The sequence below is a fragment of the Gossypium hirsutum genome, chromosome A01 (assembly GCF_007990345.1).
Source record: "Gossypium hirsutum isolate 1008001.06 chromosome A01, Gossypium_hirsutum_v2.1, whole genome shotgun sequence".
Taxonomy (NCBI): domain Eukaryota; kingdom Viridiplantae; phylum Streptophyta; class Magnoliopsida; order Malvales; family Malvaceae; genus Gossypium; species Gossypium hirsutum.
In genome coordinates, this window is record NC_053424.1 from 487,409 (window position 1) to 512,501 (window position 25,093).

Consider the following 25,093-nt stretch of genomic DNA (forward strand, 5'->3'; position numbering starts at 1 on the left):
AGAAAGAAAGGGAGGATTCTAGAGAGAAGGCATTGGGTACTTGGTCACTCTTGGTGTGACTGTATTTTTTATTCTTTTAGCAAAACTGTCCATGTTCAATGTATGTGAAACTATGTGATTTCATATATATGTCTATGTTCAATGTACGTTTGATATATAATTATTTCATTATACCCTAGATATTATCGTCAATATCATGTTAAATTTGTGTTAACATACACGTCACGTCAGAATTTGGGACGATTTCTTATTTTTTTTCAGAATTACTAACCAACGAGGATTTATTTGTTCAATTTTTTATATTAGAGGAACTGCCAAGTATTTTTACCTATTCTTTTATATGTTTGTTTTTTGGGTAAACTACAATTAAGGTCACTAAACTATTAACAAGTTTACATTTTGATCATTCAATTTCAATAAGTTATAAAATGATCACTGAGCTATTTGAAAATTTTCATTTAAGTCACTGGATGTTGATATCATTGATGTACGGCCTTTTTTTGCTCACACCGTTTGCATCAGTTCTCTTTTCCTTTCTCTTTTACAGTTCTTTTTTTTTCATGAGATAGTTTTAAATGTCACGAATTTACGAATCAAAATTAAAGTAACTTTCGTCTCCAATTCTGACACTAATCGTCAGATCAACTTAAATTATTCGTCAATGAATATTGATTCACCGTAAAAAACCACAACCGACCGAGATGAAAACTTTTAATAATTTCAGTTTGTAATATTTTTTTTAGCGAAAGCGTCCATGTTCAATGAATGTAAAACTAAGTGATATATAACAAGCCATAGTCACATAATATTACTAATCTTCCTTTAATGCAAGCTTTCTATATCAGAAACTTCAACATCATCATCATCATCATCATCAATCTAATCTCCATGGGAGAAGTTGATCAAGCTTTCATTCAATCCATTGAACACCGACCCAACCTGGATACCATCGAAATCGAAGGAATCCCATTGATCGATCTTTCATTATCCCACACCACAGACATCAACGTACTCGTTTCAAAGATCGGAACCGCCTGCAAAAACTGGGGTTTTTTTCAAGTGATTAACCATGGGGTACCTTTGGAGTTGCTGGAAAAGATTAAGGTAGCAGCTAAAGCATTCTTCGATCAAACCATGGAGGAAAAACGTAAGGTTAAACGAGATGAAGTGAATCCTATGGGGTACTATGAAAGTGAACATACAAAGAATGTTAGAGACTGGAAAGAAGTGTTTGATTTCTTGATAAAAGACCCTTCTTTTTTACCAGCTTCGCCTGAACTTGAGGATGATGAAATGAGGACGTTGAGTAATCAGTGGCCTGAGAATCCTCCACAGTTTAGGTGATTAATCTTTCATTGGCGCTTTTCTTTAATGTTGTTAGGTAAAAGTAAACTCTTGGATGCACTGGTTAAATTATATTTTGTCCGTATTTACTATAAATATATATATAAATTAGTTTTTACACCTTTAATAAATGATCTTTTCTGTTAAAAGAATGGTCATATACTGCATGCGGTCATATACTGCATGCTAATTACAAGAATAATTTTTAATATTATAAATAGATAAAATTTATAACACAAATTTACTGTTTAATCTAAATTATAATGATTAATTTATCCATTTTATGAATAGAGGAAGCAAAATGCAATCCGACTCCTATTATAAGAGTTTCCATATTACATTTATCAATATTCCCTTCGGTGTGTTTGATAGATTGGTTGGTAGAGATGATCAAATCTATGATTAGGGTGTAAATAAGATTAGCATTAGCTATTCGAGTTCAAGTTTGAATAGAAAAAGATTTTTACTCAATTCAGTTATTATTAAGCTGAGCTTGAGCTTGAGTAGCGAGCTATCAATCAAGTTAAATTCAAATTTAATAATATCTAATTTGAGAACGAAAATCGATAAACAAGCTTAATCGAGCTCAAATTTGATTAAATTCATTTACTTATTTATATTTGAGTTGAATTCGAATTAAAAAATAAAGCATAAGATGAACCTCGGCCGAGTTAACCCATTAGGGTACTCAAATTCAATTTGCTCAATATTAGCTTGAGACTAACAATGATCAAGTGGAATGCGAGTTTTTTTTCAAATGCAATCGTAACAAATGTCTCGTTTACGCCTCATGTTAATCCAATCTATTAATGTTTGCCAGGGAGGTATGCCAAGAGTATGCAAGAGAGGTTGAAAAGCTGGGTTACAAGCTATTGGAACTCATCTCTTTGAGCTTAGGCTTGCCATCTAATAGGTTCAATGGCTACTTTGAAGACCAACTAAGCAGGATGAGACTTAACCACTATCCTCCATGCCCTTGCCCCGAGCTAGCACTCGGTGTAGGTCGACACAAGGATGCCGGTGCTTTAACCATCGTCGCTCAAGACGATGTCGGAGGATTACAAGTGAAGAGAAAATCGGACGGTGTCTGGGCTCCCGTTAAACCGACCTCAAATGCCTTGGTCATCAATGTTGGTGATATTGTTCAGGTAACCTCAGTTCATTTTGGGCTAATTTATCCAAGCTCTTGCATATAGATTTGCCCAAAGTTCGGGCCACCAGTCCGGATTAACTTGAGGCAGACTAAGACAAAATGCAAATCTGAAAATTAACTAAATGGTCAAAATATACCTATCGGTCCCTATATTTCGGTAAAGTTTGAGACTTAGTCCCTCTATTTTAAAAAGTTATAATTAAATCCTCTTGCTTTTTTAATTTAAAATTTTTAATCCAATCATCGACAACATTAGTATTTTCTGTCAAAAAAATGCTTATTATCATATATAGTTATTGAGTTCATAACAATTTGCTTCTAAAGTTAGTATGATCGCATTGATGAAAAATAGTATGGTTTTACACGAAACTATTAAAGATGATCAAATAATATTGGATTTTCAGGTTTGGAGCAACGAAGCTTACGAGAGCGTGGAGCATAGGGTGGTGGTGAACTCGGAACGGGAAAGGTTTTCGATTCCGATCTTCATTTTCCCTTCTCACTATGTGATGGTGAAGCCATTGGAGGAGCTTGTGAATGAGGGAAACCCACCCAAATATAAACCATACAACTTTGGGAAGTTCAATGTGGCTAGAAACCGCAGTAATTATAAGAAACTTGAGGTCCAAAACATCCAAATTAGTGACTTTAAGATCATCTAATTTTTGCCCTTTTCGAACTGTCGGCAAAGGTTGAGGCTCTTCGGGATACTAGTTCAGTCTCGATTTATTCTAGTTTAAGTCCAGATATATTCTGATTTTCAAATTGTTATGCTCAGTACCGAATTGATTTTAGTTCTAGTTAATCAAACTTATATATATATTGCAATATGAGGTTATAAAGAAAAGGAAATAAATAGTCACTTGGTATGTTTACAATTTGGGTAAATTACTTTTTTACTCTTTTTACTTTTTAAATATTTTTAAAGTTAAATTTTGTTAAATTTTACCGAATTTGTTAATAAATTTATATGTCAATTAAATACTTAAAGTTTAATAATAGCAACTAATGATATTATCAATTTGGGCATATTTATAACATTATAAAAATTGAAAGACCAAATACCATTAAATTCAAAATAGATAGGCTAAATCTAGAATTTTAATATAGTGAAGGGACTAAAAGTAAAGTTAAACCATTGAAAACCTAAATTATTACAATATCTTGTACCATAGAGCAAGATACAATATGAAGCCAACCTGGTTCCACACGGCAAACCCACTAATTACCTACCGCCAATTAATTATTCAATAAAAGTTAAAAGGTTAAATTATGCTATTAGTCCATATATTACGTTTTTACTCACTCAACTTCAAAAAGTTAATTCAAAAGATTTCATTTAAGTTACTATTAAGTTTTTTTAAAGTTCAACTAGTGAGCTCCAAGTGATAATTTGATGATCGGTAGAATGGGTTAATACCCTTCAATGAGAATAAGAACATATATTATATCTAAGTCAATCTGACGGTCAATGATGGAGATTAGAGAAAAAAATAGTTTGGATTTTGATTCGTAGATTATTAACGTTCAAAGTTGTTTAATGAAAAGAATTAAACTATAAAAGAAAAAGAAAACGAGAACTTTATATTAGTGCAGATGTGTAAATATAATAATAATTTTAGAAGTCCACTCAACTTTTAAATAATTTTACGGTGATTTTATAATATTTTAAAATTAAATGACTAATAATTTAATAAACCAATTTACACTTTCAAATAATTTTATGGTGATTTTATAATATTTTAAAATTAAATGACTAATAATTTAATAAACCAATTTACACTAATTATTTTTGTCCATTTCCTTCTCTTATTACCCACCACCAACCAACGAAAATATTTTTTTCTAAAGAAAATTTCTTTGGAATTCAATGGTTTATAAAGCTTGCTAAGCTACGTTGTCAACTATCTACCTACTGCACTGATAAAGAATCGTCATGGGAGGGGTCGATCAAGCTTTTGTTCAAGAACCAGAACAAAGGCCAAAACCAAGTACAATCGAAGTCGATGGGATCCCAGTGATCGACATGTCGGTTTCCGGCACCGGAGGAATCGAAAAACTGGCTTCGGAGATTGGTAATGCGTGCCGGAAATGGGGTTTCTTTCAAGTGATCAATCATGGGGTGCCTTTGGAATTACGCCAAAGAGTCGAGAAGGTGGCTAAAGCGTTCTTCGATCTTCCCATAGAGGAAAAAAGGAAAGCTAAGCGAGATGAATTGAATTTTACGGGTTACCATGATGAAGAACATACTAAGAATGTTAGAGACTGGAAAGAGGTTTTTGATATGTTAATTGAAGACCCAACATTTCTCCCAGCTTCGCCGGATCCCGATGATGAGGAAATAAGGACGTACAGTAACAAATGGCCTGAGAATCCCCCTGAGTTCAGGTGAAGAAAGGGTTTACATTTTTTCTCACAACATGCTTGCTTGAATGTCTGAATGAATTCCCACTTGAATATTTTACTTCAATTAAGCTCAGTTAAGATTTTGGTGGTATATATGTTTGTATGTATGTACGTTTGTGCTTGTTTGATGCAATATATTTGTGTCTATATAGGGAGACATGCCAGGAGTACTGTAGAGAGGTGGAGAAACTGGCTTTCAAATTGCTGGAACTCATATCTTTAAGCTTAGGTTTGCCTGCTAACCGGTTGAGTGATTTCTTTAAACACCAAACCGGTATGTTGAGGCTGAATTACTATCCTCCTTGCCCTTCACCCGAGCTAGCACTTGGCGTCGGTCGGCATAGGGATGGTGGTGCCTTAACTGTTCTTGCTCAGGACGATGTCGGTGGATTACAAATTAGGAGGCAATCAGATGGGGAGTGGATTCCTATCAAACCAATCCCAAATGCCTACATCATTAATATTGCTGATGCTCTTCAGGTAACGTTAGTTTTACTAGTACAAAGGGGACAAGAGAAGAGATTGTTGATTGTTGGGGTTTAAACTGGGTTAACTTCACTAAATTATTAGTAATTTTACATTTTTATCACTTCACCTTTAAACAGGTACAAAATGAGCACTAAACTATTTTGAAGTTTTCATTTAAGTCATTGAATTGTTTGGATTTGTTTTGTAAATTCGTGCTATTCAAAGTTATTCCATAAAAAAAAAGGAACTATAAAATATAAGAGTTTTCAATTAGTGCAGACAATATAAATTAAAAAGGCCATATAACAATAATTTTAACAACTCAGTAACTTAAATAAAAACTGTCAAATAATTTAGTGATTATTTTGTAACTTTTTGAAGTTACATAACCAAAACATAAACTTATTAATAGTTTAGTGATTTTATGATACGAGTCACAAAAGCCCAAATTCTTGAAGGCGAGGCCCAATAAGCAAATTCCCAGCCCAATCAAGAAATCCATCCATACTTAGTTGAAAATCAGGCCAAATTGTCAAAGTGGCCCAAGTTGTAAAGTTTTATTTTTATTTTTATTTATTTATTTATATATTTACTTAGTTTAAATTTTTATGTCAATATTCAGTCCAAGAGTCCCAGATAAAATGACCTTTGACCGAATTTCCATATTAAAATAATTAGGAGTTTTTTTATTTTAGTTTTCTAATTAGATTAGGACTAGTTATAAGGCCTATTTAAAGGCATGGCTGTCCACCTTGTTAAACACTTATCATTATTATTAAAATTTCAGATTTGTTGAGAGCAGAATTTTCTTTGAGTTTTCTCCAAGATTTTTCTCTTGAGTTTTCTTTAGAAGTTGTTTTAACAATCTTGTGATTGTGGGAGCCATCTTCAACCTTCTTCTTGCCATTGATATTCTTTGGAGGGGAGATTAGAGCCGTTTGAAGGGAGTTGTGAGATCTTTCGGGATTTCAAGGCTTCTTAGGACTTATCTTTTAATTTCTTACTGTCAATTCTTTCTTTATTTCTGCTTGTGCCGAATCTTTATCTAATTTATTTTCTGTTCTTATTGTGTTTTCAGCCTTTTTCTATCTTAAGGAATTAGCCCAAAAATCCCCAATTTCTACGGTTCTTGCCGATTCATCCATACTCTTTTGGGGAGAAATTAGATTGCCGAAATTTGGGGAAAACTATCTGAGTGTTCAATTGGGCAGAATCACAATCTCTTCTAAGGTTTCAAGATTCCTTATTAACACTTATTTCTATTCTCTATTTGATTCTTTACTGTTTTGGGGATTTTATTTCAGATCTGAAAATTCAAAAATCTAATCTTTTAATTTTCTGTTTCGTTTCAGATCTAATTGTTTAGGGTTTTCGTAGGAGTTTCTCGTGACGTGGCAACTCGATCTTGGTCCGCGCGCAACCCCGTATCATTTGGTATCAAATTTTGGGCGTTTTGGGTGTTCTTGGTTGATTTCTAAACTGATCTCTATTTTTTAAAGCATAAACGGCAGTTTTACCCAGAAAAATTGTTCAAAAAAATTCATTTGAGTGGGTAAACGTTGTCCGATTGATCTGAAATTTTACATACATGTTTTTGGCACTGTGATTGAATATAAAAAATTATTCCCGCAAAAAAATCAGTCAAAAAAGTCAAAAAAAATCAAAAAATACGAAATTCAATAAAAATTTAAAAAAAGATTTAGCGGGTTGAATTTGGTGCCCAAAATTTCCAGATCAAAAATTCAATATATAAGGACACTCCAGATTTAATTTCGTGATTTTTGGAGATCGGGAACACCTCGAACGAAGTTGTCAAGTTACTCCGCAGTTTTTCGGGTTTTCTGTTTTCAGCAATTTTTATTGATTCTTAGCTGTAGGTTTTCATTTGTTTCCCTTTATTCTTCCTTTACGTTATCTAACACCTTCTTGTTTCTTGTGTTAGTAGGATTTAAACGTGTGCACAACTTCTTCCTCGGTGCAACACGAATCAATTGGTGTCTCGTCAGTTTTTGGCATCCTAGTGCAAATTAGGATTCTTTGGTAGTTTGGTTCACACTCTCTAATTGGTTGATATAAACTCTGATAAAGAACTCACAAGATTGAATTCGACCTCATTGAGAATTTGATTTTTTCTTTTTGAGTGATTAACGGTGAGGTTTGATAACTTTTATTTTTGAGTGTTGAGTGTTTTGCAGGTTTTAAAAAAAAATGTCTACAGGTGATAATACTAGTGACATATTTAAAAAATTCCAACAACAGTTGGACGAACAGGCTGCTGCACTTCGAGCGTTGACTGCTACTATCAATGAGGTGCGGTTGAATCAAGAGCCTCAATATCGAGATCAAATTAAAGACGATGTGGATAACCAGCCTCCTGCTCATAGGCGCGCTCCTCGGCGTGTCCCTAGAACTGATTATGATCTTCATGATCGTGGACAACCCTCTTTGGCAAAACCAAAGAGCGAGCAGCAACGAGAACATCTCTTTCATACTCGCTGCCATGTACAAGGTAAGCTTTGTAGAGTTATTATTGATGGTGAAAGTTGCTCGAACGTAGCCAGCACGACGATGGTGGAAAAGCTTTGCTTAACCACTACCAAGCATCCACGACCTTATCAACTACAAGGGCTTAGCAACGAAAGCCAATTTAAGGTCACTCAACAAGTGCGCATCGCCTTTTCTATCGGTAAATATCAAGACGAAGTCGTGTGCGACGTAGTACCTATTCAAGCCTGCCATTTATTGCTAGGAGAACCATGGCAACTGGATCGAAAAGTCACTCACGATTGCCGTACCAATAGGTATTCCTTCAAGCATCAAGGAAAGAAACTTACCTTAGTGCCGCTCACTCCGGAACAAGTCCATGAGGACCAAATCAAACTGAGAAATTCTGTTAAAACAAGTGAGGAAAAAGAAAAAAAGAATGAAAAAGAGCAAAAAGAGATTGAGAGTGAAAAGAAATGTGAAAAAGAAAAGAAATTTGAAAAAGAAGTTGAAGAAAGAAGAGAAAATGAGTTAGAAAAAGAAACAAAAGAAAAAGACGAGGAAAGGCTAGTGAGGAATGTTTCCACTAACCAAGATATGAATTTTTCTTGTGTTGCTACTTTTCAGGTTCCTGAAAGATCGAAAGATAACTTTCAACTTCAATACCTCTCAAATGAAAGACGCTTTCATACGGTCAACTTAGGCAAAGATGAAATCACACTACATGATCCCGAAGGTAAGCGAGGTAAGGAAATTTTAGAAACCGAGTCCAGTGCAGATTTGAAAATTATTGATAAAACTTTTGGTGACTTAGTTCTTAAAAGATCCCCTCATTTTGATCCGATTAATTGTTACTCTTCGATTGTGGTTGATAAAGTCATTACGAAAAGAAGCGTGATTTGTTATTCTCTTGATTTACCTTGTGTAAAATCCTCGAATTTGTCCAAATCTGTTTTGGAGAATAAGGTAACGAAATTTTCCAAATTTGTTTTCAATTTATATTCGTGCCTTAAACAGTTTATGTGGTTGTACATGAAGTTTGAGTTCCATTTGACAAAGGTTAACTCAACAACGGAGATTCGACTACACTATGCCCCCGATGAGCGAAGGTTTGTTTTAAATGAAAAAGGTAAAATCGACCCTTATTCTTCTGCTTATCGAGGTAAGATGCTTGAAACCTTTAAAACACTTTTGTACTCCTCGGATAGTGATAAAGATCGTGTTGATGAACACTTAGATCGAAACGTGCTTGACTGTCCTATTTTATTTATTCTATCTGTTTTGATGGTTGATAAAAAGATTCTTGTTTTTGATAATGCATATGTGAGTGAATCTATAGACCGTCGATTAATGCATGGTATGATTATGCAACTCTGTGAACCATGTGAATCTTTTCAAATACCTACTTGTGACGATTATGTTTACCATTTGATTTATTACTCGCAATTTATTCATGGTTTGTGGGAACAATATGAGACGACTGAATGCCTTAAAACATGTCCATCTTTGTTTCAAATATTTGACGAGGCAGTGGTGAGTAAATTAGATTGTTTGCATGGTAATCTGAATCTGTCCATTCACATGCGTTATACCTGTTCTGTTATGCTTATGATTGGACTACAAGCTTGTTTCCGTTGCTATTTACTATCTCATGGCTATTCTTTTCAGTGGACTCAATTGCCATTAGTCCCGTTCGATAGAGGAAAGTCGAGTTCATTTGATTTTTCAGATTCGAGGACGAATCTTTTTGAGGAAGGGGGAATGATACGAGTCACAAAAGCCCAAATTCTTGAAGGCGAGGCCCAATAAGCAAATTCCCAGCCCAATCAAGAAATCCATCCATACTTAGTTGAAAATCAGGCCAAATTGTCAAAGTGGCCCAAGTTGTAAAGTTTTATTTTTATTTTTATTTATTTATTTATTTATTTACTTAGTTTAAATTTTTATGTCAATATTCAGTCCAAGAGTCCCAGATAAAATGACCTTTGACTGAATTTTCATATTAAAATAATTAGGAGTTTTTTTTATTTTAGTTTTCTAATTAGATTAGGACTAGTTATAAGGCCTATTTAAAGGCATGGCTGTCCACCTTGTTAAACACTTATCATTATTATTAAAATTTCAGATTTGTTGAGAGCAGAATTTTCTTTGAGTTTTCTCTAAGATTTTTCTCTTGAGTTTTCTTTAGAAGTTGTTTTAACAATCTTGTGATTGTGGGAGCCATCTTCAACCTTCTTCTTGCCATTGATATTCTTTGGAGGGGAGATTAGAGCCGTTTGAAGGGAGTTGTGAGATCTTTCGGGATTTCAAGGCTTCTTAGGACTTATCTTTTAATTTCTTACTGTCAATTCTTTCTTTATTTCTGCTTGTGCCGAATCTTTATCTAATGTATTTTCTGTTCTTATTGTGTTTTCAGCCTTTTTCTATCTTAAGGAATTAGCCCAAAAATCCCCAATTTCTACGGTTCTTGCCGATTCATCCATACTCTTTTGGGGAGAAATTAGATTGCCGAAATTTGGGGAAAACTATCTGGGTGTTCAATTGGGCAGAATCGCAATCTCTTCTAGGGTTTCAAGATTCCTTATTAACACTTATTTCTATTCTCTATTTAATTCTTTACTGTTTTGGGGATTTTATTTCAGATCTGAAAATTCAAAAATCTAATCTTTTAATTTTCTGTTTCGTTTCAGATCTAATTGTTTAGGGTTTTCGTAGGAGTTTCTCGTGACTTGGCAACTCGATCTTGGTCCGCGCGCATTCCTCTATCATTTTAGGTGTAGTTTACCCTTAAACCTTAAATCTACGGGATGTCATCTCTTAAAAATGATGGTATGAATGCAACTTAGGGATAAGAGAAGGGGTCGTAGATGTTGGGATTCGAATCTCGTATCTACTGTATGCAATCTCTCAGAAAAAGGGTTCCATGATGCATCTTTAGGATAAGAAAAGGGGTTTGCAGGGTTCAAACCCCGAATCTATTGGATTCCACCTCTTAAAAGTGGTAGCATTAGGAGAAAGGAAAGTGTTATAGATGTTGATATTTGAATGTTGTATACAAAAAAGTTGGGTTCCAAAACCCAAATTTGCTATATGCTATTCCCTTAAAATAGTTGCATTTAACTAACTAAGCTGAACTTTAGGCTCACCAAAGCTAGATTTCGGGCCTAGTTAGACAAGTTACTTGCGTTTTCGATTGCATCTAAGGCGAATTGGAAGATCATATTGTTAAAACGAGATGGCATTTTGCAGGTCTGGAGTAACAATCTTTATGTGAGTGCGGAGCACAGAGTTGTGGTGAATTCCGAACGGGAAAGATTTTCGATTCCGTTATTCTTCTTCCCTTCCCACTATGTCAAAGTGAAGCCTCTAGAGGAGCTAGTGAATGAGCAAAACCCAGCGAAGTATAAAGAATATAGCTGGGGAAAGTTTTACGTTAATCGAACCGGCAGCAACTACAAGAAACTCGAGGCTGAAAACCTTCAAATCGACCATTTCAAGACGTCAGAATCCGAATAATTGCTGCACTCTATCATCTTTGATTCTAAACCATTACCTGTTTTTTAGTTTCAGCTTTAAATTGTCATCATATGATATAATGAACATAGTTTGTATCATATAGAAAAATATGCTTTTATCATATGGAAAAACATGCTTTTAGTATTTCTCGGCTACGTGATTATATGTAAGATTTTAAGTTGAATAAAGACTGTTTTCATATGATTTTCATAAATTAATGTTGCTGACGAAGCCGACTCTTTCAAGAAAAATCTTCAAAGTATCGTCCGTCGGTCAACCAACCAGATTCCCAACAACCGAAGGTATTGTCTCCATATTGAGTTTAGTTCCCAGCCTCCGCGGAGAGCTATGTACAATTCATAGAGGGGGGCGCCTCGGTTGATGGTACTGCAAGATTCAGGAAATGTGTAACCCAAGTGGTACCATGGTTGCAAGTATAGGGGCTATAAGCCTCAGGTTGATGGTTCGAGTCGCCTCACGCTCAGATATTTCCATTATTATTCACATGCCTCATATTGACACCTTTCCCGAGTCTTACAGGTACCACCAATTGAGATGCCCTCTCTGTGAACCGTACACAGCTCTTTGCGGAGGCTAAGGACAAAACTCTGACACGAGAACAATACCTTAAATTGTTGGAGATCCTGTTAGCTGCTTGATGAACGACACTTCAAAGACTTGTCTCATGAAGGAGCCAATCCCCTCAACAAATATATCAATACTTGCCTTTAGAGTAAAACTCGAACTTAATCCAGTTAGTTCACGCAGTTATCTATTACAAACTTTATGAAAATGGAGAGACAAGGAGTCATCATTGCAGTTAAAAGACAAAGGTTTTCATTAAAAGAACATAAACACTTCATTTTGAAAGCTAATTGCAACAAATGCTGGATTCTTCCGAGAAACTCTCCCGAATTTCTGAGAATAAACTTAGATTAACATCAGTTGACCACCCTAGATTAGTACACGAGCATGGTGAGAGTCACATCGCATATATTAACTCACCACTGCTATCAATATCTAGTTCGGAATCATTGTCAAGGTCTTCCATATCATCATCAAGGTCCAAGCTACCGGTCAAATAAGAATCGAGATTATTCATATTCGTTGCAGGGATAGTAGCTTCGGAAATGATCTGCATTATCTCGTCAACACTTTGCATAGGTTGATCGGGTTCTTCGAACTGGTCGTTCATCGAGTTCTCATCTATGAGATCTGCTGGTAAGTTCTTTAGAAACCATTCGTGATTCTTAATTTCAGGAATGGATATCCTCTGTTGCAATAAAAATCGAATCAATATTATATATGCTTAGAATATATAAATCTATGTTGCTCGGACTTTTCGTTTTCCTTAAGGTACCGGTTTCTAACACATCTGGATACCCAATGAGTTCGGGTAGCATAGTTTTGAATTAAACTCTGACATTTCAGATACAATCATAGACTGAGCCATGATAGCACAAAGAGAGAACTAACATTTGCCGGGTCAGCAACAAAAATCCTCGAAAGCAGATGACGGCACTCGGGGGATATATGGACGTAATCCGGGATTGAGTACTGGACATGTATAATCCGCTGTGAACCAACCAATTCCATTAGTCGAGATATAAGTTGCTATGGTAGTATTAACCAAGGAATGAGCTTACATGTATTGTTTTGTGGAAGTTTCTTGGATCCTTGGGGTCTTCGAACGGATATGCTCCAACCAACATAACATATATGGTAACCCCACAAGACCAGACATCTGCAACCTGAAATTTAGTTCGACATTAAAATTTTAGCATATATTTTATTTGCAAGAAAATACAAAGAGAGGTGATACTAAGCAATCTGAAGCAAATACGAAGCATCATTACCTTTCCGTCATATTCTTTCTTGAGTAACACTTCAGGAGCAATATAAGCCGGAGTTCCGACCGTCGATTTTGGTTGAGAATGTAATAACGAGGACTGGGGAAAAAAGTATACTACATCAACATATCGTATACGGAAATCAAAGACAATGAAAGCAAAGTACACTATGTTACTTGAACAGAGCTACAAGCATCAAATATGGATACTTCGAGAAAATGAAGAGCACTTTTTATACCTTGGAATACCCGAAGTCACAAATCTTCAAACGAGGAGCTGGACTCCCGTCCAGTAATGTGTTCTCCAATTTCAAGTCCCGGTGGCATATTTGCTTCAGAGAGGAATTCCGGAAAAGGGATCAAACCGAGTTAACTGGTAAAAGCAATGAAACAATAGTTTACTCACCATTGAATGACAATAACTCACTCCTGATATAAGCTGTTGAAAGAAAAACCGAGCCTACAAACCGGGGAAACAAGTTTAGACAAGAAGAAGAAAGGGGATCAAAACAAGCAAATATAGACTAATACGTAATCGATCAAACACCTCATCTTCACTAAACCGGCCTGCATTACATATCCGTTCAAACAACTCTCCTCCAGCAGCATATTCCATCACAATAGCTAGATGTGTTGGTGTTAATATGACCTAATGTAACACCATGGATTCACAAAGTTAAAAATCTTTATCAAGGATGACGAAAAATATGATAAAATTTGATGGAACACTCAGATTGAGGACCGACCTCTTTGAACCGGACGATATTCGGATGCCTTAGAGACCTATGATTGATAATTTCCCTTTGTACATTTTCATCTATCTGTTTGCATACGACATATTATGAAAAAAAGGAACATGAAAATAGAAAATCGAAAACAAGCTCAAATATCAAATACCAACAGGATCAATCGTAAACAAAAGAACAAGAAAAACAAAATCAAGGTTGATTGGCAAAATACTAAGGAGATCCTGGTATTAGAATTCGAATTACATTTTGTTCATAAAAAAATAAATTAATTAATCTTTATAAATTAAATCAAAGAGTAAACTTGTCCTTTTGTTAAAAATCTTATTCATTTCTACATTTAAAAATTAATCATTGTACGTCAGAATGAGATACACGTGGAATGCCACGTGTAATTTTTTGGTTATTCTAGCAACCACGGTAGTTTTTAATAGTAGAAATAAATGAAAATTTTAACAAAAAAAAACAATTTGGGCCTCCGTGTTACTTTTACCAAGTTGATCATAAAGATTAAAAATACCATTGAGGCCTCTATAGTAAGAGTCAAATTGTATTTTACTCTTTTATTTAAAAAATTACAAACTAATCTTTATATGTTAGATCAAAGAACAAATTGATACTTTTGTCCAAATTTTCCATTTCTATTTTTAAAAATTGGTATCTGCATGTCATGACATTGCATGTCACTGTTTGGTTGTTTTGTACTACTTGATTGTTTTGTCAAGCGCGCTAATTTTTAATACTACAAATAAATAATTTTTTAATAAAAAGAACTAATTTACTTTTTAATCTAATAAAACTCACCGATAATTTTACGATTGTCAAAGTTAGCAATGAACTGAAAACAGAACCAAATTCCAAAAGCTCAAATCAACCAAATCAAAGTCCATTTCAAGCTCAATACCATACATGCAATTTCAAACACATTTGTAAAATGAAAATCACTTATGTATGAATTGCAGAATTAAAATTCCAACCTCAAATTTATTGAAAACAAACTCAAATATCAACCAGCCATTACTTCTCAATCATTTACAAAGACCCAGCAAATAACACAAAATAAAAGTTGATCATCAAAACAAAGCAATGAACCAAGAAAAGAAAATCAAATTCCCAAAGCTCAAATCAAATTCAATTACAAGCCCAACACCATTAAAAACCATAGAGAAAAAATGGGGTTTTAAAATTGAGAAGAACAAGAAGAAGAAAAATACACACTAACCTTCTCACCTCTCTCGATATACTTAACAGCAACAAGCTCATCAGTATGTTTATCTCTCATCAACCTAGCAACCCCAAAATTCCCTGAACCAATATCTTTAACCAATTCATAACGATCACTATCATGCATAATTGGCAAATCCATCCCAGCTCCCATTGCTGGTCGATCCATTTCAGTCAAAGCTTAAAACCCTTTAAAATCACCCCCCCCCCCAAAAAAAAAAAACTAAACCCAAAGAGGAAAAATATGAAAGAAGCAAAACCCAAAACCTCTCACATCACGTTATCATCTGATATTCTGAAAAAAACCCAGATCAAAGCTTAGTCGGTGATTGGGTTTTTTGTGGTTGTAAAACGTGGCAAAACAACGATCGTTTGATTGGGTTGTTGAAGAAATGGGTTTTGGCTCGTGAAATTGTTTAACTCAAAAAGAAACTATACTTTTTCTTTCTGGGGATCTGAATTGAGATTTGAGAAAGAAATTTTACAGATGAGAGAGCTCGTGAACTGTTTGGGTCTTTTTTTTTTTTCTCTTTATATCTATATATGTATATGTGTTTATGTGTGTGTGTGTATAGGAACATTGAACCATGACGATGGTTTTTTTCTGAAAATGAGGGGTGCAAGGCAAGCAAACAATGGGCGATCTTGTTTCAGCAATATTGTCTTCTTCTTTTTTGCCGTCCATTGCTTGAAGACACCATTTTAGAGTTACTTAAGAACATGCATTAATATTTATTACGTCTTTTATAAGTTTCTGCTACTGATAAAATATAGGGTAAACTATACCTAAGATCACTAAACTATTAGTAATTTTGTGTTTTGGTCACTCAATTTCAAAAAATTACAAAATGGTCATTTAACTATTCGAAAGTTTTCATTTAAGTCATTTAACTATTCGAAAGTTTCATTTAGGTTATTGAGTTGTTAAGTATTTTTTTTTTTAATATAAAGTTTGGTTAGTAAGTTTCAAGCGATGATTTAACGATCGGTATAATGGATCAGTATCCATCAATGAGTAGAATAACATACCTTAGAGTCAATTCAATATGACAGTCAATGTTGAAGACCAGAAAAAAAAATTGTTTAGATTTTGGTTCACATACTCATGATATTTAAAGATGATTCATGAAAAAAGACTGAATTATAAAAGAGAAGCAGAATGAGAGCTTTCGATTGTTGCAGGCTATCCAAACAAAGAAAATCATACAACAATGACTTTAACAACCCAATGACTTAAATGAAAACTTTCAAATGGTTCAATAATCAGTTCGTAACTTTTTGAAGTTAAATAACCAAAACAAAAACTTACTAATAGTTTAGTGGCCTTAGGTGTGTTTGCCCTGAAATTTAAAATAGTAGAAGAAATGGTTAATATACTATTTAGTGCTTGAGTTTGATTTTAATGTTTGATTTGGTATTTGAGTTTTATTTTTGTTTCAAATTGGTATCTTAGTTTGGTTTTAATGTTCAATTTGGTACCTAGGCCAAACAACATTACACCGCTTAATGAATATTTGACACATGTGCTCTAATTAAAAGAACTTATGTAGTTAATTAGGACAAAAAAAATTTAGAATCTAAATTGAATATTGAAGCTAAACTCAGGTATTTAAATAGAACAAAGAAAAAATCAAGTACCAAATTGAAAAAAACTAAAGTACCAAACTAAACATTGAAGCCAAACTTAAGTACAAAATTAGGACAAAAAAAACTCAAGTACCAAATAATATTTAATCCTAGAAGAAACTATATTACCAAATTGGCCGCTAAATTATCAGTTTTTCCCTCTTAAATACCTAAAGGTTTTTTTTTTATCCAAAGTGGTACTTAAGACTTGCTCTTATTGACTAGTATCATGTTTTAGATAAAATGACATGATATTGATAGTTTTTGTACCACTTTTAACAAAAAAAAAAAGCTTTAGGTACCTAATTGTAGAAAAAGATAAAGTTTGATGGCTAATTTTTTAATTGGGTAACTAAGTTTAGGACCAAAATTAGGAAAAAAAAGATTACAAAGTTAAAGAGGTTAACATGGATCAAAAGAATTTAGGGACCAAATTGAAAAAGATTACCAATTTTATGGAGTAAATGTTTTAGTTAATCCCCTTCTTTGCGACAAGTTACCTCTAAGGTCACTAAACTATTAGTAAGTTTACATTTTAGTTACTCAATTTAAAAAAAATACAAAATAGTTACTGAACTGTTTAAAAGTTTTCATTTAAATAATTAAGATATTAAAATTGATATTGTATAGTCTTTTCTATTTGCACTGCTCCCATCAAACGAAAGCTCGCATTCCCCATCTTTTCTACAAGTTAGTTATTTTTTCTTTACAAAACAACTTTGAAATCACGAATTTATGAACCAAAATCCAAACGGTTTTTTTCCAATTTTCGACGCTAACCGTCAGATTGACTTGGATCTAATATATGTTTTTCTACTTGTTGATGGGTACCGATTCATCGTATCGGTCGTTGAATTGACGCTTGAAGCTTGTTGGCCAAACTTTAACTAAAAAAAGTAAACAACCTAGTAACTTAAATAAATACTTTTGAATAATTCAGTGACTTAAATAAAGACTTTCGAATAATTTAATCATCATTTTGTATTTTATTTTAAAATAATTGTATCATGTAATGGAACAGGGGCCTAAGATTAATGGGCACTGGCCCAAAGCCCAAAGCTTTACCATTTTCATGGTCGCCTTTGAAAAAAAAAAAGGAAACAATCTTTTGGATTGAAAAAGGATTATGGATATGCAGCAAATGATAATAGCAGCAAACAGAGCTCAATGCTTCGTTTCCCCGCCTCTTTCAACCCTCATAATCACCATCAATACCCCTTCTTTAAACCCTAATAAACCCTCCAAAACCCCCATGCGCACTTCCCTCTCTTTCCTCCGCCTCTTCCGCCCTCTTTCCCGCTCTCAAACCGCCCTTTTCCGCCCCCTCACCCGTCGCTACGCCGCGCCTCGGTTTTGCCCTTCTTTTTCCCGCCACTTCAGTGTATCTTCAGCCCCATTCTCAGCCTCCGCCGTCGGTTTCGTTGACGAAAAGGAAAGGGAAGAAGAAGAGAGGTGGGATTTCTCCAACAACGAAACCGAAGCGAAATTCGTTTTCGAAGACAATGATGGAGTTTTCGCGGATAACGATATGAAGCACTTGGTGGCACCGGATATTGAGGTTAAGGAACTAGACGAGTTGCCGGAGCAGTGGCGAAGGTCAAAGCTCGCTTGGCTTTGCAAAGAGTTGCCGGCTCATAAGGCGGGAACCTTGGTTAGGATCTTGAATGCGCAAAGGAAGTGGCTCAAGCAAGAGGATGCTACTTACTTGGCTGTTCATTGTATGAGAATTCGAGAAAATGAAACTGGTTTCAGGGTATATTAATTGATTTCTTTCTTCGATTTCATTATTGTTTTTGTTTGCCCAATTTGATGCTAAAAGTTCATGATTGAGGGTTTTAGGATTTAGGGTTTATGTGAATGACAAAGAACAATTGGTTGCCATTGCAAATTTGTTGATGTTAATCTTTCACATTTAGTTACTTTAGGGTTTTGGGTTTAAGGATTGTTCTTAGTTTTTGCTGAAGTTAAGATTCCTGTGTTACAAGTAGTAACTCTCAAGTAACTTCTCGAAAAAAAAACCAATCCTACGAAATTTCCTAAGCTATGAAACTTTAATTCCTTACTGATTCTGCTATGTTGTGTTTATGATTGTTGATATATGCTGTTTGTTGCTGTATATTGCTTTGAGTTTTTCAAAAATCGAAGAGAAATGTCTTTGAAAAATGGGAATACGGGTTTTGTTTAACTGTCTGAATTGCTTCTCGACAAAACCCAGTTTACAACATTTCCGACGTTATAAAATCTTGATTTCTTACTGATTCTGCTAAAATTGTGTTTATGATTGTTGATATATGCTGTTTGTTGCTGTATATTGCTTTTGAGTTTTTCAAAAGTCGAAGAGAAGCATTTTTAAGAATGGGAATTCGGGTGTTGTTTAACTGTCCGAATTGCTTCTCAACAAAACCCCATTTTATGACATATCCGAAGCTATGAAATCTTGATTCCTTAATGATTCTGCTGGATTTGTGTTTATGATTGTTGATATATGCTGTATGTTGCTATATATTGCTTTTGAGTTTTTCAAGAGTCGAAGAAAAACGACTTTTAAGAACGGGAATCTGTGTGTTGTTTAACCATCTGAATTGCTGCTCTGGTCGTATGATCGATGTTGAGAGAATCTTTTTCTGCATTGCAGGTCTATAAGTGGATGATGCAGCAGCATTGGTATCGATTCGATTTTGCTCTTGCTACCAAGCTAGCAAATTACATGGGGAAGGAGAGGAAGTTTACGAAATGTCGGGAGATATTCGATGACATCATCAACCAGGGATGTGTGCCTAGTGAGTCTATGTTTCATATTCTGATTGTTGCATATCTTAGTACACCGGTTCAAGGTTGTTTAGATGAGGCTTGTGGTATTTACAATCGTATGATTCAGTTAGGAGGATACCAACCACGTCTTAGCTTACATAACTCGCTTTTCCGAGCTCTTTTAAACAGACCGGGAGGTTCTTCGAAATATTACTTAAAACAAGCCGAGTTTATCTTTCACAATTTAGAAACATGTGGTTTAGAGATACAAAAAGAAATCTATACCGGCCTAATTTGGTTGCATAGCTATCAAGATACGGTGGATAAAGAAAGGATAAAATCGTTGAGGAAAATGATGCGAGAATCGGGTATGGAAGAAGGAAAAGAAGTGCTCATTTCGATATTGAGAGCTTGTTCGAAGGATGGGGATATTGAAGAAGCCGAAAGAACTTGGATCAAACTACTCGGTTCCAATGATAGTATCCCTTCTCAAGCTTTTGTCTATAAAATGGAAGTTTATTCAAAGGTTGGGGAAATTACGAAATCTTTGGAGGTATTCCGGGAGATGAAAAAGTGTTTGGGGTATACTAGCATCGCATCATACCACAAAATTATAGAGGTATTATGTGAATCCGAGCAAATGGACCTTGCGGAATCGTTCATGAAGGAACTCATTGAGAGTGGTATGAAGCCACTTATGCCATCGTACATCAAGCTAACAGATACATACCTCCGGTTGAACTGTCACGATAAGCTCGAGTCGACCTTTTTAGAGTGCCTTGAGAAATGCCGACCGAATCGTACTATTTATAATATATACTTGAGCTCGTTGGTGAAAGTCGGGAATCTCGGCAAAGCAGAGGAAATTTTCAATCACATGGGCGAGAATGTCACAATTGGTGTTAATGCAAAATCATGCAATACCATTTTATGTGGATACCTTTCTTCCGGAGATAATTCGAAAGCAGAAAAGATATATGATTTGATGTGCCAGAAGAAATTCGAAATTGAATCTCCGTTGATGGAAAAGTTGGAAAATGTCCTTAGATCGAGCCGAAAAGAGGTTAAGAAACCCTTGAGCTTAAAGCTAAGCAAAGAACAACGAGAGATTTTAATGGGGTTGCTTTTAGGCGGTTTACGGATAGACTCAGATGAAAAGAGAAAGAACCACATGATACGGTTCGAGTTTAATCCAAGTTCTATACCACATTCTATTTTAAAGAGACATATTCACGATCAATACCACGAGTGGTTACATCCTTCAAGTAAGCTAACTGCCGGTGATGGTGATATCCCGCACAAGTTCAATACCATTTCACACTCTTATTTCGGTTTCTATGCGGACCAGTTTTGGCCAAAGGGTCAACCCGTGATCCCAAAACTAATACACCGGTGGCTGTCTCCGATTGTACTTGCATACTGGTATATGTATGGGGGCTACAGAACATCAGCCGGTGATATCCTTTTGAAACTGAAAGGGAGCAGCGAAGGCGTCGAGAAAGTGGTGAAAACGTTGAAATCAAAATCCTTGAATTGCCGAGTGAAGCGAAAAGGGAGAGTGTTTTGGATCGGATTTCTCAGGACAGATTCAATGTGGTTCTGGAAACTGGTGGAACCTTACATCTTAGATGACTTGAAAGATTTTCTCAAAGCAGGCAGCGAAACCGCAGATGATTGTGCGGTCGAATCTCGAGACATAAACTTTGACAGTGCATCCGATTCCGATGAAAAGGGTTCTTCTGATTGTAGCGAAGACGTTAATCCATAAGGCTTACACAAGTAAAAGTGCCATTGAAAAGAAAAGTGTTCTTCCGATTATAGCAAAGATGATAATCCATGTGGCTTACACAAGTAAAAGTGCCATTCTTTGGTATAACGCATTCATCAAAGAAATTTGAGCTGCCTTTGCAAAAAAATTGTATGTACGGTAGTGATCTTTTGCTATATTATGTATATATATGTTTTTGTTTCCTTACAGGCTTTCATGTCCAATACTTACGCATTCCACTTAGGGCACGTTTGGTTCGCTGTAATGGAATAGAGGCGTAATAGCAATTCAATTGTTTGGTTAAATGTAATGGAATAGAGGCGTAATAGTATTCTTGTGTTTGGTTGAATGGAATAGAGGCGTAATAGCAGAAGGAAAAAAACTAAAATGACTAGAATACTCTTAGTAGAATTTTTTTAGGTAGATGATTTATTGTTATTGTTATTAAATTTTAATAAGATTATTAATATGAATAATAAATAATTTAATAATAATTTAAAATAATTATTATTAAATATAATTTAATAAAAAATATATAATTTAATAAAATTCTTAATATAATTATTCTTATATTAATTTACTAAAATCATAATATATAATAATATAAAAAATATTTAATCTCATTTATTATTTTTAAACCGCAATACAATGTGCTAAAACATCATTAGTGAATCAAATAATTTAATTATTCTACAAAAAAAAATAGAAGTAATAAATAACTTGAAAATTATATTTTGCATAAATATAATATTCAAATATTAACAAACATAAAATTAAATTTCAGGAATAATTTTAAAATTTACCCCAAAGATTTAGTGTACTTCTTGACCTGAACTTGACAATTAAGTTTATTTTAGTACTTGTATATTTTTTGTCCACTTTAATAATTGAACTTGACAATTAGATATATTTTAATCTTTGAACTTGAAATATATAAAATTTTATTGACATAACTCTTTAATAATTGAACTTGACAATTAGATATATTTTAATCTTTAAACTTGAAATGTATAAAATTTTATTGACATAAAACTTTAAGATTGTCTCACATCATTAAATTTGGACGGAATATAAATTCATAGTCAAAATAGACCTACTTGTAAAGTTAGATGCTAAAGTAGACCCCAACAACATATAAGTATCAAAATGAAACTAGCTCACAAAGCGAAACTTCTTATGAAATATGATAAACAAATTGTGCTACTTGAAGGGAACAACACTTGGCACTGGAAAAACATTCCGTGGTTGAGGACATAAAATCTCTTAAGCACTGCGTCCAGGTTATGAGCTACTCACAGCAACACAGATCGCTGGGAAATAGTGTGCCAACTTACCTTTTGTATCTCTTCTTGGAACCACATGGACAGGGAGCATTACGGCTCATTTCTCCACTCTGTACCATATTAAACTTGGCAAGATCCAATGGTGTTGAACCCATTAGCTTTTGCACCTGCAAAAGATAAAAAAATAAAACGAATGACATTTCCAATGGAGAAAGAGAGAGATGCATAAACTAATACTTGTCATCGATATTTTAAACTGTGGGAGGGGCATATCCATGCAATCCACCATTACAAACAAAATTTTCTTGATATTTATATGATTTAATTGTTCATCACTCATCCTCCTTCATTGGGTGACTAGCAAACAAAATCTTGCAAATCTGAAACGATCCAAGCAAGAAAAAAATAGCAAACCTTCAACAGGATCAAAACCAGGAGGCAGATTTCCAAGTGGGATTGGCTCTATCTGTAGAATAGAAAAGAGGAAGATGATGTAAATATTGAAAAGAAATTTCAACTGCATTTAAAAAGAGGAGACATCGAAGGAGATCTAAACAGGTTTTATGGTCAATTACATTTTGTTTTTCTTCTTTTGCTGCCCTAGATTAGTTCATGTGTCTATATGGGGACACCTTGTCATTGACTTAAAGTAACAAAACTCTCATGCGCTAAGGCTGAAGATTGATGAAATTTAAGATCCCTTTGATATAGTATTTAATTAGTTTAATAGTAAATGAAATAGACTTGATAGAATAACAATTTTCATCACTAGCAGGTCCAATCCTTTCCTATTCAGGGATAAAGAAGAGAGAGCAATGGCAATAATAAGACTTGCTATTCGGTAATCACATCAATAAAAACTATATTTTCTTCATTTTTTTAAGAATTATGTTCATCATTGTTGAAACTTAAATATAATGGTTGGACCATTTCCTATATGCTTAAGCTTTTAGGACTATCATCACTTATTTAACATGGTATTAGACCCAATGCGTGACCTATTCTTCCTGCCTAACCGTATGTGGGGTCAACCACCCCTTGTGAGGTTGTCCGTGTATAGGCCCTTGTTGAGAAACACATAAAGGGGAGTGTTATTTGGTATTATATCACATCTAATAAATCTCATGTTTCTTGTGACCTTATATCCAAGTTGAGCCCCTCACCTATTGGCAATTGGTTTTAGGTTGGATGCTTAACAATCACACAAGAAACTTTCCTTTTTCTTTTATTTCTTCAATTCAAGAGCAGGAGAGGACCATGGTCATATTAATACTTGCCTTTGGAAATCATATTTTTAAATGACAACAGAAGCAGCAACAAAACTACTCAAATAATAGGGAACTTTACCTTACGTTAAGGCCTAGATTTAAATTATACTTAAAAGATAAAAGATATTAGCATAAACCATGCACATCGTGACAAATGGAAATAATTTAGCATAAAAGAAGAAAGCTTCTTTGCATATTCATCTATGCTAGTTGATCAAATAGAAATAATTTAGCATGTCAGAGGACCTAACATTCTTTAGGGCCTAAGATGAAACTTAAATGATATATGATTATGCATGCCAGGACTTTTAACATTCTTTCTCCTTTTATGTTACTAAAACCTTGTCCCTCAGAGAATTTTGCTCTTTTGATCAGGTGACAGAAAGCAAATTAGATCAGTCCTAGCCTTTAGAAGACAATTCTAACTCAATTTCAAACAATGGAATGCACTAATTTCTCGTCCCGCTGTTGTTTTCCTCTTTCTTATTATTTAACTAATGAAAACAACAAGCAATAGAGTTTTATTCAGGCAAAAAAATTCTTGTCTTCAACTGAAATTATATCATTCAATTTTCAAAGAATCCAAAGTAGGGTCTGATTTTTTCTGGTAGAAATTATGTCTATGCAAGCAAATATTTTTATGACCAAAACATTAAAACCATCGGATACTCTGTGTTAAACAAGCAACTTCTTTTGTGTTTTGCAGTGTTATTTACAATACAAAACTATCGTACATGCTTATACTTGATATGATAAAGGCAAACCCAGTTCAGTTTATCACAAATCAAACACCTAAAAACCAACCAAAATAAGAAATTCACAACAGTATCATATTGTACCAAAATCAGCAGCAGCAAAATGAAAGCAGCCACAATCGAAGGCAAAGACAGACAAAGAAATGAAAAGTTCAAGATTCATACCTCAAAATCAGTCTCTAATGAAGCAGTGAATTTCAAAAACCACAACAAAATGACAGGGAAAAAATGAAAAAAGAGACCGAGAGAGATCAAAACCACAACAAATGACAGGGAAAAAATGAAAAAAGAGACCGAGAGAGAGAATAGGTAAATAAATGGGAGGAGAAATCAACGAGGACAGAAAAAGGAGAGGGTGGAGGTCGATTTGGGAGGGAGGGTAAAACAGAGACTGATTTGGGAAGACGGACGTAATAGGGCTAATCGTCGATTTGGGAAGGGAATAAAAAAGC

The 25,093-nt window shown here is 34.4% G+C and overlaps 4 protein-coding genes across 6 annotated transcripts; 3 read left to right on the forward strand and 1 right to left on the reverse strand.

Moving 5' to 3' along the window:
- Positions 1-775: 775 nt before the first annotated feature.
- On the forward strand, positions 776-3,344 carry LOC107944299 (protein DMR6-LIKE OXYGENASE 1). The gene is made up of 3 exons (XM_016878124.2): positions 776-1,340; positions 2,165-2,492; positions 2,902-3,344. Exons 1-3 carry the CDS (start codon positions 826-828, stop codon positions 3,157-3,159), a joined length of 1,101 nt encoding a protein of 366 aa, XP_016733613.2. The 5' UTR covers positions 776-825; the 3' UTR covers positions 3,160-3,344.
- A 1,004-nt stretch (positions 3,345-4,348) lies between these two features.
- Positions 4,349-11,495, forward strand: LOC121231906 (flavanone 3-dioxygenase 2). Of its 2 annotated transcripts, none has more exons than XM_041116958.1 (3): positions 4,349-4,885; positions 5,056-5,383; positions 6,450-6,601. In XM_041116958.1, the coding sequence occupies exons 1-3, from the start codon at positions 4,434-4,436 to the stop codon at positions 6,471-6,473; spliced, it is 804 nt and encodes a 267-aa protein (XP_040972892.1). In that variant the 5' UTR covers positions 4,349-4,433; the 3' UTR covers positions 6,474-6,601. The 2 variants fall into 2 exon arrangements, with proteins under 2 accessions (XP_040972892.1, XP_040972893.1); XM_041116959.1 differs by lacking the exon at positions 6,450-6,601 and adding an exon at positions 11,105-11,495 and having other exon boundaries at positions 4,351-4,885.
- A 611-nt stretch (positions 11,496-12,106) lies between these two features.
- LOC107943303 (serine/threonine-protein kinase SRK2E) lies at positions 12,107-15,865 on the reverse strand. 2 transcript variants are annotated; one of them, XM_016877052.2, is made up of 9 exons: positions 15,189-15,864; positions 13,967-14,041; positions 13,768-13,869; positions 13,627-13,680; positions 13,460-13,552; positions 13,228-13,320; positions 13,018-13,122; positions 12,848-12,946; positions 12,107-12,644 (listed from the first exon to the last, which is right to left on the reverse strand). In XM_016877052.2, exons 1-9 carry the CDS (start codon positions 15,357-15,359, stop codon positions 12,354-12,356), a joined length of 1,083 nt encoding a protein of 360 aa, XP_016732541.1. In that variant the 5' UTR covers positions 15,360-15,864; the 3' UTR covers positions 12,107-12,353. The 2 variants fall into 2 exon arrangements, with proteins under 2 accessions (XP_016732541.1, XP_016732542.1); XM_016877053.2 differs by having other exon boundaries at positions 12,154-12,644; positions 15,197-15,865.
- Positions 15,866-17,917: 2,052 nt separating this feature from the next.
- Positions 17,918-21,538, forward strand: LOC107943306 (pentatricopeptide repeat-containing protein At2g15820, chloroplastic). Its single transcript, XM_016877056.2, has 2 exons — positions 17,918-18,569; positions 19,452-21,538. The coding sequence occupies exons 1-2, from the start codon at positions 17,943-17,945 to the stop codon at positions 21,333-21,335; spliced, it is 2,511 nt and encodes an 836-aa protein (XP_016732545.2). The 5' UTR covers positions 17,918-17,942; the 3' UTR covers positions 21,336-21,538.
- Positions 21,539-25,093: the final 3,555 nt, after the last annotated feature.